General features: G+C 43.8%; 1 protein-coding gene across 1 annotated transcript in view; it reads left to right on the top strand.

The window, feature by feature from the left end:
• LOC111871462 overlaps nt 1–13,204 on the top strand; it is a gene marked incomplete at its 5' end in the record, with an annotated part of 601,181 nt that overhangs the window by 554,854 nt on the left and 33,123 nt on the right. Inside the window, 1 exon segment of the mRNA XM_023864604.2 lies at nt 12,966–13,064. Within this exon segment, the coding sequence (XP_023720372.1) occupies nt 12,966–13,064 (99 nt within the window).

Raw genomic sequence — 13,204 nt, 5'->3', positions numbered from 1 at the left:
GTATATTAGGTATGCAGTTTTCAAGATATGTATCTTTATATGATCATACAGCATGGCGCATGCGTTTCTTGTTTGGGCGTATATACGTTGGGTGTGTTCTACATTGTGCGTTGGTTCGATGTAGAATTTGGAGCATTAGCTCGCTTGTCTCGAAAACCTTAAGATTTGCGGCGAAAGATTATTTAGCATATTATGCTCGTTTCATTTTTCTCAACATCTTTTGTCCGAAACATTTTTCATTCTAATAAATATGTAGCGAGTTACACCCGAGGTCCTCGCAGAAGCACATGTGGGTCCTGTGTAAAGTGTCGGTCACAGTCTTCCTGATTTAAACAGAATTGGATTGGGTTGACGGACCCTCTTTTTTTTTTAATTCGCTTAGTGGGGGGTGGAGTCCACCTGGGTCCACTCGGCACGGCGGCAACTGATTGGCCTATTGTATCCTACCCCGGGTGATTATGATAATGGAGAATTTGGTGGAATGAAGATTGGCAGGTCTAAGGCATGTACTGTCCTCGCTCGCTTGGAAACCGGGATCGTGGGTTCGAATCCTACTCAGGGCATGGATGCTTAGTTTGTGTGTTTGCGCTTTTCTGTGTTTGTGTACAGGAAGAGACCTTGCGACGGCCTGATCACCCGCCCAAGGAGTCCCACCGAATATGTAAGATCTAGAAAAACCGAAATGAACGGAGAAGTTCATGGAGGTAGGCCTAGGCCCATTGGGGCTGTAGTGCCAAGGGAAAAAAAAAGATTGGCAAGGGAAACCGAAGTACTCTGAGAAAACCCGCCCCAGCGCCACTTTGTCCACCACAAATCCCACTTGACCAGACACAGGATTGAACCCGGGCCGCCGCGGTGTGAAGGCAGCGAGTAACCGCTTGAGCTGTGGCGCGACCTGTTGACAGACCTTACTGAAACTGTCTAATATACAGTCAAATGTATTAACCGTTCGAGGCAGATATCGGGAACGCCATCTAGCTCATATATTCAACTTATCGTTGCAAACGCTCGAAAAAAAGGGTGAGGGAGAAAAATACAGGAAAGGGAAAAGAAGGTAGAAACAGAAGGAAAAAGACAGGAAACGACGTTGGAAGTGTTCGTGAACTAGCATGTTGGTTTCTCAGCAGAGTATATTGTTATTTCTTGCGACACGGCGCACATCAACTGCAGGATGTGTAACGAGCAGGGTTGGACGTTACCGCTGTCTCACGCTACTCAGCAGTAGCAGCGCATTATGAGTGCGCTTTTGTCCAGTATTGCCCTGAGCACTGTCGCTCTCTGCCGAAGTACAAATATTTCATAGTTCTGGAATTCCATATGAAATTGCTTTTGACAAAATTTGATATTGGCGATTTTAACTAAACCGTGTCAAGAATTATAATATTTCTTTTCGCACAAACGTAAGATTGTCGAAGCATGACACAAGTTTGGAAAACTAGCATAGCGTCCTTCGAAGTTTGAAAGGGAAACTGTTGTCATTACCAATATCATGCTTAGTCATTATGTACTTATTTCTCACTGATTCAGTCTTTATTTTCCTTGAGGCGCTTTCAAATTATGATTTTACTGAATGTGCACGCTATGAACCGGAAGTGTTCTGGGAAGAGAGCTACATTTACACTTAGATTCTAAACGGGACGGAGTATTAATTTTCTCTAGCCGGTGCTGCATTCCGGGGGTACGAAGTCAACTTTTCTTGTGCGATCCATTGTTCACTGCTGTCACATTTTGCCGACTGATAACATATGCGGTATATGTTAGCTTGTTCTATATTAGGATTTTTCCATATGGTGGATATTGAACAAAGTACGAGGACTATTCATAAAGTAATCTCCGGTGAGCTGACAAAACAAGCATTGAGAAAAAAACATTGTGTACAAAAAATACGTACGTGCTTCAGCGACTTCTAAGCGTAATCACCTCCTGAATTGAGCTACTTGTCGTAACGGGGAAACAGTTTTCATATGCTTATGGCAGAGAAGTCTGCCGTATTTGAACTCGGCCACATTTTAACACTTTCCATCAGCTCCTTATTACTGTTGAAGCGCCGTGATCGCAACCAGTTCTTCAGGTAAGCAGGAGTAAACAGGAGGTAGTCGCTCAGAGCGAGACCGGGGCTGTAAGGAGGGCGGTCAAACAACTCCCAGTTGAAATGCTCAAGTGCGAGCAGCTGTATGTGGACGCCCATTGTCATGGAGGAGCACTACACCGGAAGTCAGCATTCCACGCCTTTTGATCTGAATGGCCCTACGCAATTCGTTAGTGTTTTGCAATACACTTCTGACGTTATTCTGATCTCTTGCTGCTTGAATTCCACCATCAGAACTTCTTTTCTGACCCAGAAAACAGTTGCCATCAGCTTTCTGGAAGGGAGGCGGCGTTTATGTAAACTTTTTCGGCATATTTAGTGAATATATGTGCATCCATTGCTTTGACTGCTGTTTGATTTCAGCATTTACAAATGAAACACAGGTTTCGTTTACGTGTTACGATGTGACTGAGAAATTCGTCGCCTTATTTGTGGTATCGCTCTGAGAATGTCTGCGAAAGCCGAAGCCATTCTCTACGTTCTGTGGGCACGTGAGCATTTTCGGAACCCGTTTTGCCCAGAACTTGTAACAGCCTACTAGCATGTGATAGTCTCGTAGGGAACAATGCGTGAAATTTGTGGAAACTCTCACGAACGTTCTGAAATTGTGAAGAGCCGTTTTTCACAACTTTTTTTTTTGTCATCACTTTGAACAAGATCATCGTTCACTACAGATGACCGGCCGACCACGTCGCTCTTCATCGCGAACATTTCGCCCATCGTTGAACAGCCCACACCACTGTCTTACAGTTTCTTCACCCATATTTTGACCGTAAACCGCAGGTAATTCACAAAGCACTCGTGTTTTTAGCGTGAATAAAGCGGATAACAGCGAATTTCGTACCTGATGGTATTATCAGTCGCAGGACACATCATAACTCACACTGTAGAGACAAGAACAAACACTAGGCGGACAAGTTATGTGAAGGTTTACAAGGCAATGAGTCAAATGACGCTACCTCGCGTGCGCGAGCTTTCCCTTGCTCCTACATTATTTGCCTAAAATAAATTGAAATTATTTTCCGATAACCCTCGTACAAGGAAAAATATTTTCTTCGATCACGCGGTGAACGTAGTTTGATTTGTTTTGCAATAAATTAGCACGAAGGCAGTGAGGCTTGAACACTCAGGCGCACAGTAGTGGGAGTACGAAGAAGAAACTTTGAAATGAGAATTTTACAGAAATTTTACCTTTGTTCTGGATTCCGTTCTCTTTTAGGCCGTTATACATTGATGCTGATCTGAGTAAGGCATGGACAATTGAACGTTATCGCTCAGTTAATTTTACCCTATGACGTTCAGGAAAATTGTTGTCTATTCGGAGAACAGTTAAAACTAACAAATAATCTGAGGGTTCTGGGTTGTATTTCCGTGTAGTTCGGAGGGCCTGACGTTTCGGAGCAACACATCGCCTTCATCTTTCGGGTCGAAGAGGAAGCCAGTCAGTAATCCAGCAGAAGCGCGCGGTAGGCTAAGCGAACCGTGGAATAGGGCAGCTCAGTACACTGTTTATGGGCGAATGTCCAGTTCTCTTAACGTAACCAGGTGGCATACATGATTACCACTGCCAAATAAAGGGTTAGAATACCTCGTATTTCTCAGCGTGTGCACTTCAAGATGTTAGCTTAGGTTTACCGTTGTCTACAATTTCTTCTGTCTTCAGGAAGAACAACTTTGTAGCAAATATGTAAAGAGAAAAGACCACTTGGAAGACTTTGGTATAAATGGGTGGTTAAAATTAGGATTATCATGAAGTAGTGGCCTGCTCTTATGAACACGGCAGTGAGCCGTCTTGTTCTCTGCTCTGTGGTCGGTGTACGCCGTAAGTGGCTCTTTTCGTGCTTCATTCAAGGCGATGTGAAACGATGCGTTATGCAATCACGGAACAGTCACGGAACAGTCGCTTTATCTCCACCGCATGCATTTGCATTGTCTAGTCTCGACCCATTCAGCGGCAGTACGCTGCATTTCCGACCATGACAGCAATTATACAGCGAGGGGCACGACGATTTGTTTGGCGTGACACGAGGTCATGCTTGCGTCTTTCTGTGTCACATCTTCCTTTGCCTTTGAGTTCTAGGTGACTTATGAACACGCCGTCATCATCGGCTCACCGTAGTGTCCGCGGATAAACTGGCCTGTTTCAGTGTGAACGCCATCGGGGAACTGATTTTAATCAGCACCCGAATAGAATTTTTGTATTACATTAATAGATGACGTGGAAATGCCACATAACAAAAAAACGTAAACAAATAGATTTACTGATCAAGCAGATGTCCTGGCTTTAAGGCAGAAGATCAAAACTATCCCTCGAAAACAAAATCCTTATATACAAAACAGTAATTATACCAATTTGGACTTACGGCATTGAACTCTGGGGATGTGCCAGTAAGTCCAACACCAATATTATCCAAAGATCACAATCCAAAATCCTAAGGATGTTAGTCGACGCACCTTGGTATGTGTCAAACGAAACCCTACATCAAGACTTGAACATAAAATTCGTGAAAGAAATCATCCTGGACAGAAGCCGCCAACACATGAGCAAAATTGAAACCCACGAGAACGAACTATTGCAACCACTCAGGGAGCCAATCAACAATAGAAGACTAAAAAGGAAGTGGCCAAATGACCTGATATAAAACAAATTAAATTCTGAAGAGGCAATGTCGATAGACATTTTCCTCGCATGACATGTAATAGTCCTTAGCTAAACCATTAACCTATAGAATGTACGTAATTCTGATTGTTAATTAAAAAAANTGGCAGAAGCATGGAGAAAATTGCAGAAAGTAAAACATGATTTGTAGTGAAGAAAGCAGTCTTCTGGGATTTGGCACCGCCGTGAAAGCCTCAAATCTTACATGATTTATAGTATTTTTTTTTCTTGGCACTGCAGCCCCAGTGGGCCTAGGCCTACCTCCATGAACTTCTCCGTTCACTTTCGTTTTTCTAGAACTTACACATTCGGTAGGACTCCTTGGGCGGATGATCAGCTCGTCGCCAGGCCTCTACCTGTACACAAACACAGAAAAACGCGCGCACACAAACTAAACATCCATGTCCTGAGTGGGATTCGAACCCACGATCCTGGTTTCCAAGCGAGAGAAGACAGTACATGCCCTAGACCGCTCGGCTACCGTGACCGGCACAATTTCTAGTATTTACCAAATATAATTTTGATGGTCATATTGCGGACAGCGTAACGGGCGGAGACATAGGACATGAGAAACGCATACAAAATGTTGGTGAGAATATCTCAAGGGAAGGACCGCGTGGGGAAGGTGGTTCAGAATGGTGACCAGTAGCCGACGCTTTTGAGCACAGCGATGAACCTTCGAAATGTATTACGGACGAGGAATTTCTTGAGTAGCTGAGCGACCGTCATTTTCTCAATATGTACTCTCATGGAGATTATTATTATGTTCCCCCTGTTCTAATTTTATTGATTTTTTCATCCCCTCTTGTACCCACTTTGGAGCATAGGGCTGATTTCTCAGTTTCATTATCATTTTACAGACGATGGAACTCCTTGGATGGGTGATCAGCTCGTCGCAAGGCCTCTACCTGAACACAGGACAACACAAACAGAGCAAACGCATACACACACCAAACACATATGTCTTGTGTGAGATTCGAACCCACGATCTCGGCTTCCGAGCGAGCGAAGACAACATGCCTTAGACCGCTCGGCTACCGTGACCGGCTAGTTTTATTGATAGGGCCTAATATTTTTCCTTGTCTTGTGAGTGGTAACTGCATGGAGCTGAGTCCTTGATAGGCCAATAGTCTCACAGCCCCACAATAAATTCTCAGCACTTTATGGAACTTCATGGTTCATTACTGTCCAGCACCGTTTCTTATCCTAAGCCAGATGAATCCAGCACAAACCCCTAGGCCTATTTCTCTATAATCAATTTGTTAACATTGTATTCGCATTTACGTCTATGCCTTTCTTGTGGTTTCATTCCTTTAACTAAAACCCTGTATGCACGTCTCTTCTATGCTTGCTACACGCCATGCCCATCTTGATTTGTTAATTCAAATAATATTTAGCCAGGTGTACAGGCCATGAGCTTTTCTTATGCAGTTTTCTCCGGCCTCCTATTATCTAACCAATTTTAGGTCCTAATATCTTCAGCCCCCAGTTCTCAAACAGTCACAGTCTTTATGCTGAGGTTAGCTCTTCCTAGCGGAGCCAACGGTGTAGGTGCTTCCCACCCTTTCATCCCCGGACTGAAACAGACTCAACTTCCGAAACGGCGTTTTCTTTATAACAACGGACGATGGAGAGAGACTAAAGACCAGGAATTCCGAGCGTTATACGCCATCGTTGGAACCACAGAATCGACGTGAGTGACCAAGTTTCACATGTGTGGAAAACTAAATTACAATTTTGTAGGTTGTCTTATGAATTATAGTGTTTGTAATCTCTGGCAACGTTAGATACGAAATCGCCATCTGTGCTTTTTGAAATAGCAGTGAAATCAAAATTAGCAATTTTCCCATGCTAATTTTCAACAGAATCTGTGAAAGGATTTGTGGAATGCACGAAACAAAAAGAGACTAAGCTGTTGTGGATAATTATGCCTAAAATTACAACCGCCCAACAACATTTGGCAGAAGTCTTCCATATCGAATTGCAAAATTGTTATGTGAAACAGTTCATGGGATTATGAAAAAAGTATTTTTTTTTGGCTTACGTAAATCAGGTTTAGTGATGTACCCACCCTATAACTTAGTTAAAGCCACACATGACGAATTTTAATGAAATCTGACGACCGATTTAGGTGCCGTTACTAGGCCACATACATCCATGACCTCCGCAGGAGGCGTTGGTTTTGTTTTCTAACGAACTCCTAAAAATGCGAGAAATTTTATCATTTAGTAAGGGATGGAGGACGTTGAAAATATGCTTATGTAAAAGTTAGTTCGTACCCATGTTGATGTATGGAGCGCAAGCTTAGGAAGAGACCACGCCAGATGTTACCAGACTAGTAGCCTTGTTGTATTTTAGCGTCCTGTTGCACTGATTGGCGTCCATGATGTGTATGTATTGACCGTCTTCTAGTGCACACAATCTCACATGTCACTTCACTACATGTTTCGGCATCACTGTGCCATCCTCAGGTGTGTTATTTACGTGAAACTATTTCCCTGCTCGCCCTCATGTGTCGTTTATAAAATGATTTAAAATGTATATTCTTCATGTACTAAAGGGCAGGTACAAAATCTCTGCCAGGAAGCAATATATCTTGACTGAGTTCTCTTGTTTTCCTCAGCTGCTCAATCATTATTAAGTAAAGCACATGTAAATAAATAAATAGAACTGGTGCAGTACGAAAAGGCGGTTTTGGTTTCATGTGGTCGTGATGATGTGCTTTCGGGTGCAGTAAAAGCGTGGATTGTCGGCAACTCTATAGTTTCCAGTTTCACTCGATTTAAGTAGTCTGCATAGCTTATATAGCGCCGTTAACCCTTCGAGAACAGCGGGTGAGGGGGTGGGGGGTTTAAGAAGGAACATCATGGGGGAGAATCGACGCACTTTGTTTCGAGGAGAGGAAGAGCTTCTTTTGTTAGAATGTTCCCAGACTTCTCACCCCTGACCTTCTGATGAGGGCAGTGTGAAAGTGAAAATGGTGCATAAGGAAATAATCACTGTTTATTGACAGAATCATACGTAACACATTAATCCACGGTGAGCAAAATATATAATCTTCCAGTGTTAAGGCACCTACCTGGTTCAAGATGTTACCAGTGTGCTGTGAATGATTAGAAACTTAAGAATGGTCCTGCGTAACCCTTTGTACAGCGTACAGTCGGCCTGCAGAGATATACGTACTCATATGCTTCGGAACCAGGACAAGACATGAACCGGTAGGCATGCAGTCGAATTACGTGATGTCTAATCGCGGACTGTACCTTGTTATGGCTGTCAAGCGAAGTGGTTAACATGAGACAACTAATTAGTGTAATTATCACGAGGTCATTGCCTTCACCAATGGTACTGAAAGCTGTGATACGGTTGCTGACAGAATCACGATGGGATAGTGAGGGACCAATGAAGTTGTCTCTCCGATTTTCCTAACCCTTTGAACCTCGAAGTTCAGGTAAGCACGAGACAACCCTTTTGGAGATTGTGCCCGTGCTCATAGAGCCACACGGCTAGAGGTCTGCCTGTTTCGCCATTGTGGCTTCTGCCACATTAACAGGGAATACTGTAAATGCACTTTTCTCTCTGGCATGGTTTTCATGAATGGATTTCTAAGAGTTTGTTTAGTTTTGAATATTGTCTTAATGTTATATTGATTCCCTCTATGTTTGAACTTTTCTGAGACACGCTTCACATATGGGATATTCACATTAACGTCTTTGGTCCTAGGTGTCTTCCATGTTCCCAGGTGTATACGTTTGTGAGGATAAACTGTGCTTTTAGTAAGCATATTGTTCCTAGTTACAAACTGCCCCAGCATCCTTCCGATTTCATTGTTTTTCTCGTGTATTGTGTGCATTCCAGCCACTTCTTTCTGATATATCTCGTTACCTATTTTAGCGTTCAAATCACCCATCACTATTAGCATCGCACTATTGGTGTTTTGTTGCAGATTTCCTCAATTTTTTCGTAAAAAGTTATTTTCACATTCACCTTTATCTTCTGTTGGCATATGCTGAGATTATGGTTATATTCCTCAAGCATCCTTTAATTGTTACCTCCCACATTCTTGTGTTGATAGTTGCAATTTTTATCATATTCTATCTATTGCCTTAGCTATCGTAAATCTCGTACCCAACTTTGCTGCCCTTTTTTCTGATCCACTGTAAATCGGAGCATAATCATGTTTACTAACCCTTCCATGTTCGGTCCAACAAATTTCTTGTAATGCAACTATGTATGTCTCTTTAGAATTTTTGTATTTCGTTTGCTATCTCTTGCATCTTGCCAGCTTGTAACAGTGATCTCACATTCCACGTTGCCGTTATAATCTTATTCCTGCTACTTTGCTGATGTCGATTTCCGTTCAGTCCATCCATCCGAGGCTGATTATGTGGTTTCTGAACAATTTGGTTTTTACGGTGTGAGGTCGTTAGCCTCAGGCCCAACCGCCAACCTGGAGGACCAGGGTGTCCCTCTTCGTCTGGTTCCTACTCCTTGACCTGTCCGGCGTGGGTGACCCTAACGAGTAGCTACGCCACAAGGAATGTTCCTATGCCCCACAGCGTCTACTCCGACTCTGGGGCCCATCCACTTCTATACAATGGGTACCGGGGGGTGGGGGCTGTTTCTCAGGGGGTACAGCGATTGGGACGTGAAGTTCACCACACCGTCTTCCAATTCCCAGGGCAACTATACCTCCACTTCGCTATACATCTTCGTGGCATGGTGTTTAATTAAGTACAGGGACAACTTCGTCCTTTTTTTGTTGGAAGACAGAGGGGAAAAGGGTCTGAAATGCTCGCCAGAGGGAGGAACGGGACAGATGTGCTTTCCTTCCTTCAGATCGTATATCGTGGATATCATGTGTTGCACATGCTTTAATCAAATTTTGCTTATTAAAGCTTCTGTACGGATTAACTAACGTCTTTGTGAGGCATAACTGAATTTATTGTTTGTATCAGATTCAGGCTTCAAGGCCCGGTCTAGAAAACCGAAATTAACCGCCGTGGGGATGCATTGCGCTGGCCACGCGGCACCCTCTATCCGCTAAAGTTGGCACTAAACTTCGCCAACAAGCGGCAGTCGCTCCGTCGGTATAGTTCGCTTGCAGACTAAAATCACGGAGTTTGTTTTTCAGGCTTCAAGGTAAAAGTAAAGTAAAGCTATCCCTGTACCAGGCCGTGAAGGCCCATAGGGTTGTGAGACGTTGGGGGTCCCACATTATCTAGACAATCGGCTCAAAGATTGCGCCGGCCGCGCTTTACTCCCTAGGAAAATTATTTAATTAATTCCTGGTACTCATTTCTGTTAGAGGCTGAGTAACTCCCAGGGCCTAGTGCGGCTGGAAGGATTAGGTCAACTGAAAAAAATCCAATGACCTCATCGGGACTTGAACCCGCGACCTTCCGGCTTGTAGCATAGCCCCTCAACCAACTACGCGGTATCAGTGTTAATTTGTTGAAAGAGGTAATAGTACACATACTGATGTGCACGATCTTCGGTTTTACGACCGACAAAATAAATAAGTGCAAGTTCTCGTGTTAGTTCAGTTAATTTCCGCAATTGCGTAGTGTGGCAGTTTTAAGTGCTGAGTGAGAGGAATTGCGGCTCATACAGTGAACCTGATATCAATACTCTCTGCCGACGAATAACCAAACAGTGACTTCGGCGTTCGGTTCATTTATTTTATTTCATTTTTTATTGCTAGTGGGGTGGGACTAAGTCCCTTGTACTGCGGCCACTTCTGGCCTACTGTAGCAGTCCAAAATGATAGGTGAGGGTGATTTTGGAGCAATTGGTGGAATGAAGATTGGCAGGGGAAACCGAAGTACTCGGAGAAAACCTGCCCCAGCGCCACTTTGTCCACCACAAATCCAACTTGATCGGACCCGGGCCGCCGCAGTGGGAAGCCAGCGACTAACCGCTTGAGCTGTGGCGCAGGCTGCTCTTGTGTACTTGGTCTTCAGACACCTGATGATTCCCGTACAGGTGCTAAGGAAAGCATCTGAGTTGCCACTATCTAAATGCATTCAGGCACTTATTTAAAATTCAATTTAAAAATAACTTGACCATTAAAAATAAAATTGAAGTGAGGATGTACTAAATTTCCGGGATACCGCTTGTCCTGACGTACGTGTTTCGTGGGTTTCCTCAGTTTCAAGCTAAATCGGGTATAATATCTGTACATTCTGTACATTTCATTATGCACTGATCATCAACAATATTGCTCTTTGTAGTCTGAACTACTGAACGCGTTGAATAAACAAGTAAATACAGGGTGTTCAATCAAGGAGGAAACTTGGCAACACCGTTGACCGGGCCCAATATTCCTCAGAGATTGCTGCTGTAACTGTAACGGCGCACGTTTATCAGCGCTAATGACTCATTCTGCTATCAGCAGTTGCAGCAGCAATCTGTGAGGAATGTTGGGCCGGATCAGCGGTGTTGCGAACTTTCCTCCTTAACTGAACGCACTGTATATCCAGGGTAGTGATTTTCTTCAGACCCTGGAATGCGTTAACCTATGAACTCAGTACTCGGCCGAGCCACCTAACTGGCCACTCCTGTCTACTGATACTACCCCTTCACCCCCCTCAACCAGGTTTGATGAAAGGGACTTCGATTTTCTTGCATAATCGCAGCCCATTAGGATTCGTTCTTTGAAGACTGAGCTGTGGGCTCCTGCTTCGCCACTGCAGCCTGTTCTGCTGTCCATTATCGCGGCTCAGCGACATAAGAGCGCAGTCTGCTGGTATTGAGATGAAACACAACGCCCCTTTGTTCTCGTTTGATCCATTCATGTTCGAGGTCTCATTAACAAAAGGACCACGTCTTTCAGGGGATTGTTTGGGAAGTGCTGTGGGCACATTGGTCTAGAGGGACCTGGAGGGTGATGGTATATACAGGCCACGTAGTCGGAGCCCTGCTTCGTATTCGGGAGGTGCCGGGTTCAGATCTAGGCCCAGAGATCTGTATTCGTGGATTTTCTCAAAAGTTTCAGGTGGGCAAATGCCTGAATTCTGTCTTAAATTAGACTCGTCACCGGTTCATTCCACGTCCTTTCCAGCTCATAGTCCACTGAGACCTGTATAGTCAAGAGATACTGATAGACTCGTTTAATGTACAGGCCACGGAAGTTTCTGAGGGCACTGAAGTGATGATGAAATTGGGGTGGAATGAGAATAACCCGCAGTTGTTTGCAGGATACCACCTCTTACAAGATCGAGCAAGAGTATTTGTCGGATGTAACCTCAAACTATGACACCGTCGACGTACAGCAATCTGTTAACTGTTTTCAAAATGGTGTTTCGTAAATGTATATGCATGCTTGTGATTGTTGTAAATTTCACGTATAGATCCCCAGTGTTTTTGTTAAGTTGGCGCCATGAAACCAGAAGAGAACGAAAATTGAGCCAAATTTGTGGTCTAATTAAATTTGTCATACGTTACCTCGATTATCATCGTCGCCGTGTTTAAACATTTCATACGTAATGTCTAGATGCAATTACTGGATTTCATATTCCTAGCTCCGGTGGTCATTTTTTATCGTCATCAAACTGAAAGCTGAAGAAACTTCTCGAAGCCTACCATGTGTTGTCTCACATTGTACAAAACATAGTTACCCAAATACTTGTAAAATGTGTTCTGTTACCGCACTTCATTTCAAGAGCACAAATGATGTGTTTTTATTGCTAGTGGGGCGGGACTAAGTCCCTTATACTGAGGCCACTTCTGGCCTTTTGTACCAGCCCCAGATTATAGGTGAGGGTGATCGTGGAGCAATTGGTGGAATGAATATTGGCAGGGGAAACCGAAGTACTCGGAGAAAACTTACCCCAGCACCACTTTGTCCACCACAAATCCCACTTGACCAGACCCGTGATCGAACCCGGGCCGCCGCCGTGGGAAGCCAGCGACTAACCGCTTGAGCTATGGCGCGGCCTCAAATGAAGTGTTTCTTTTGTCGCTAATATGGTTAGTGTCGCTTCCACCTCATTTCGTGCGGCATCCATGTTATCACTGCTGGTAAGGAATTAGGAATTACGTCGGGATGGCCTCTGGTGGCTTAACGTTTATATCAAGTTTTGTTAAAATTGATCTCGATTCAAAAGCTGGAATAAGGGGGGCACAGCATAGTGATTTCATAAGCCTCTTGTTTTCCTGAAGTAAAGAAAGTGAGAAGTAGGCTGAAGGCATTTTGAGTGCTTCTCTTTGTTGCAGGCGGTGAAACGTGGACAAGAAGAAAGTGACTTGGAACGTATTCAAGATCTGTTCCCGAACGACTGTCTCAGACTTTACGATAAAGATGTTATAACAATGGTAAGTCTCTTCACTAATAATTTGTTTCCCTACCCAGAACATCTGTAAGTCCCTTCCAGCCATTTGTTCAGTGGATATACCAGGTAAAGGAAACCAGAGGATGGAATTACCCTTCCATTTTGGTCTCGTGTTAATGTTGC

This window comes from Cryptotermes secundus, unplaced genomic scaffold (genome assembly GCF_002891405.2).
Source record: "Cryptotermes secundus unplaced genomic scaffold, Csec_1.0 scaffold465, whole genome shotgun sequence".
In the NCBI taxonomy this organism is placed as follows: Eukaryota; Metazoa; Arthropoda; class Insecta; order Blattodea; family Kalotermitidae; genus Cryptotermes; species Cryptotermes secundus.
The sequence above is the reverse complement of the archived record's forward strand: the minus strand, read 5'-3'. Positions and strand labels throughout refer to the sequence as shown.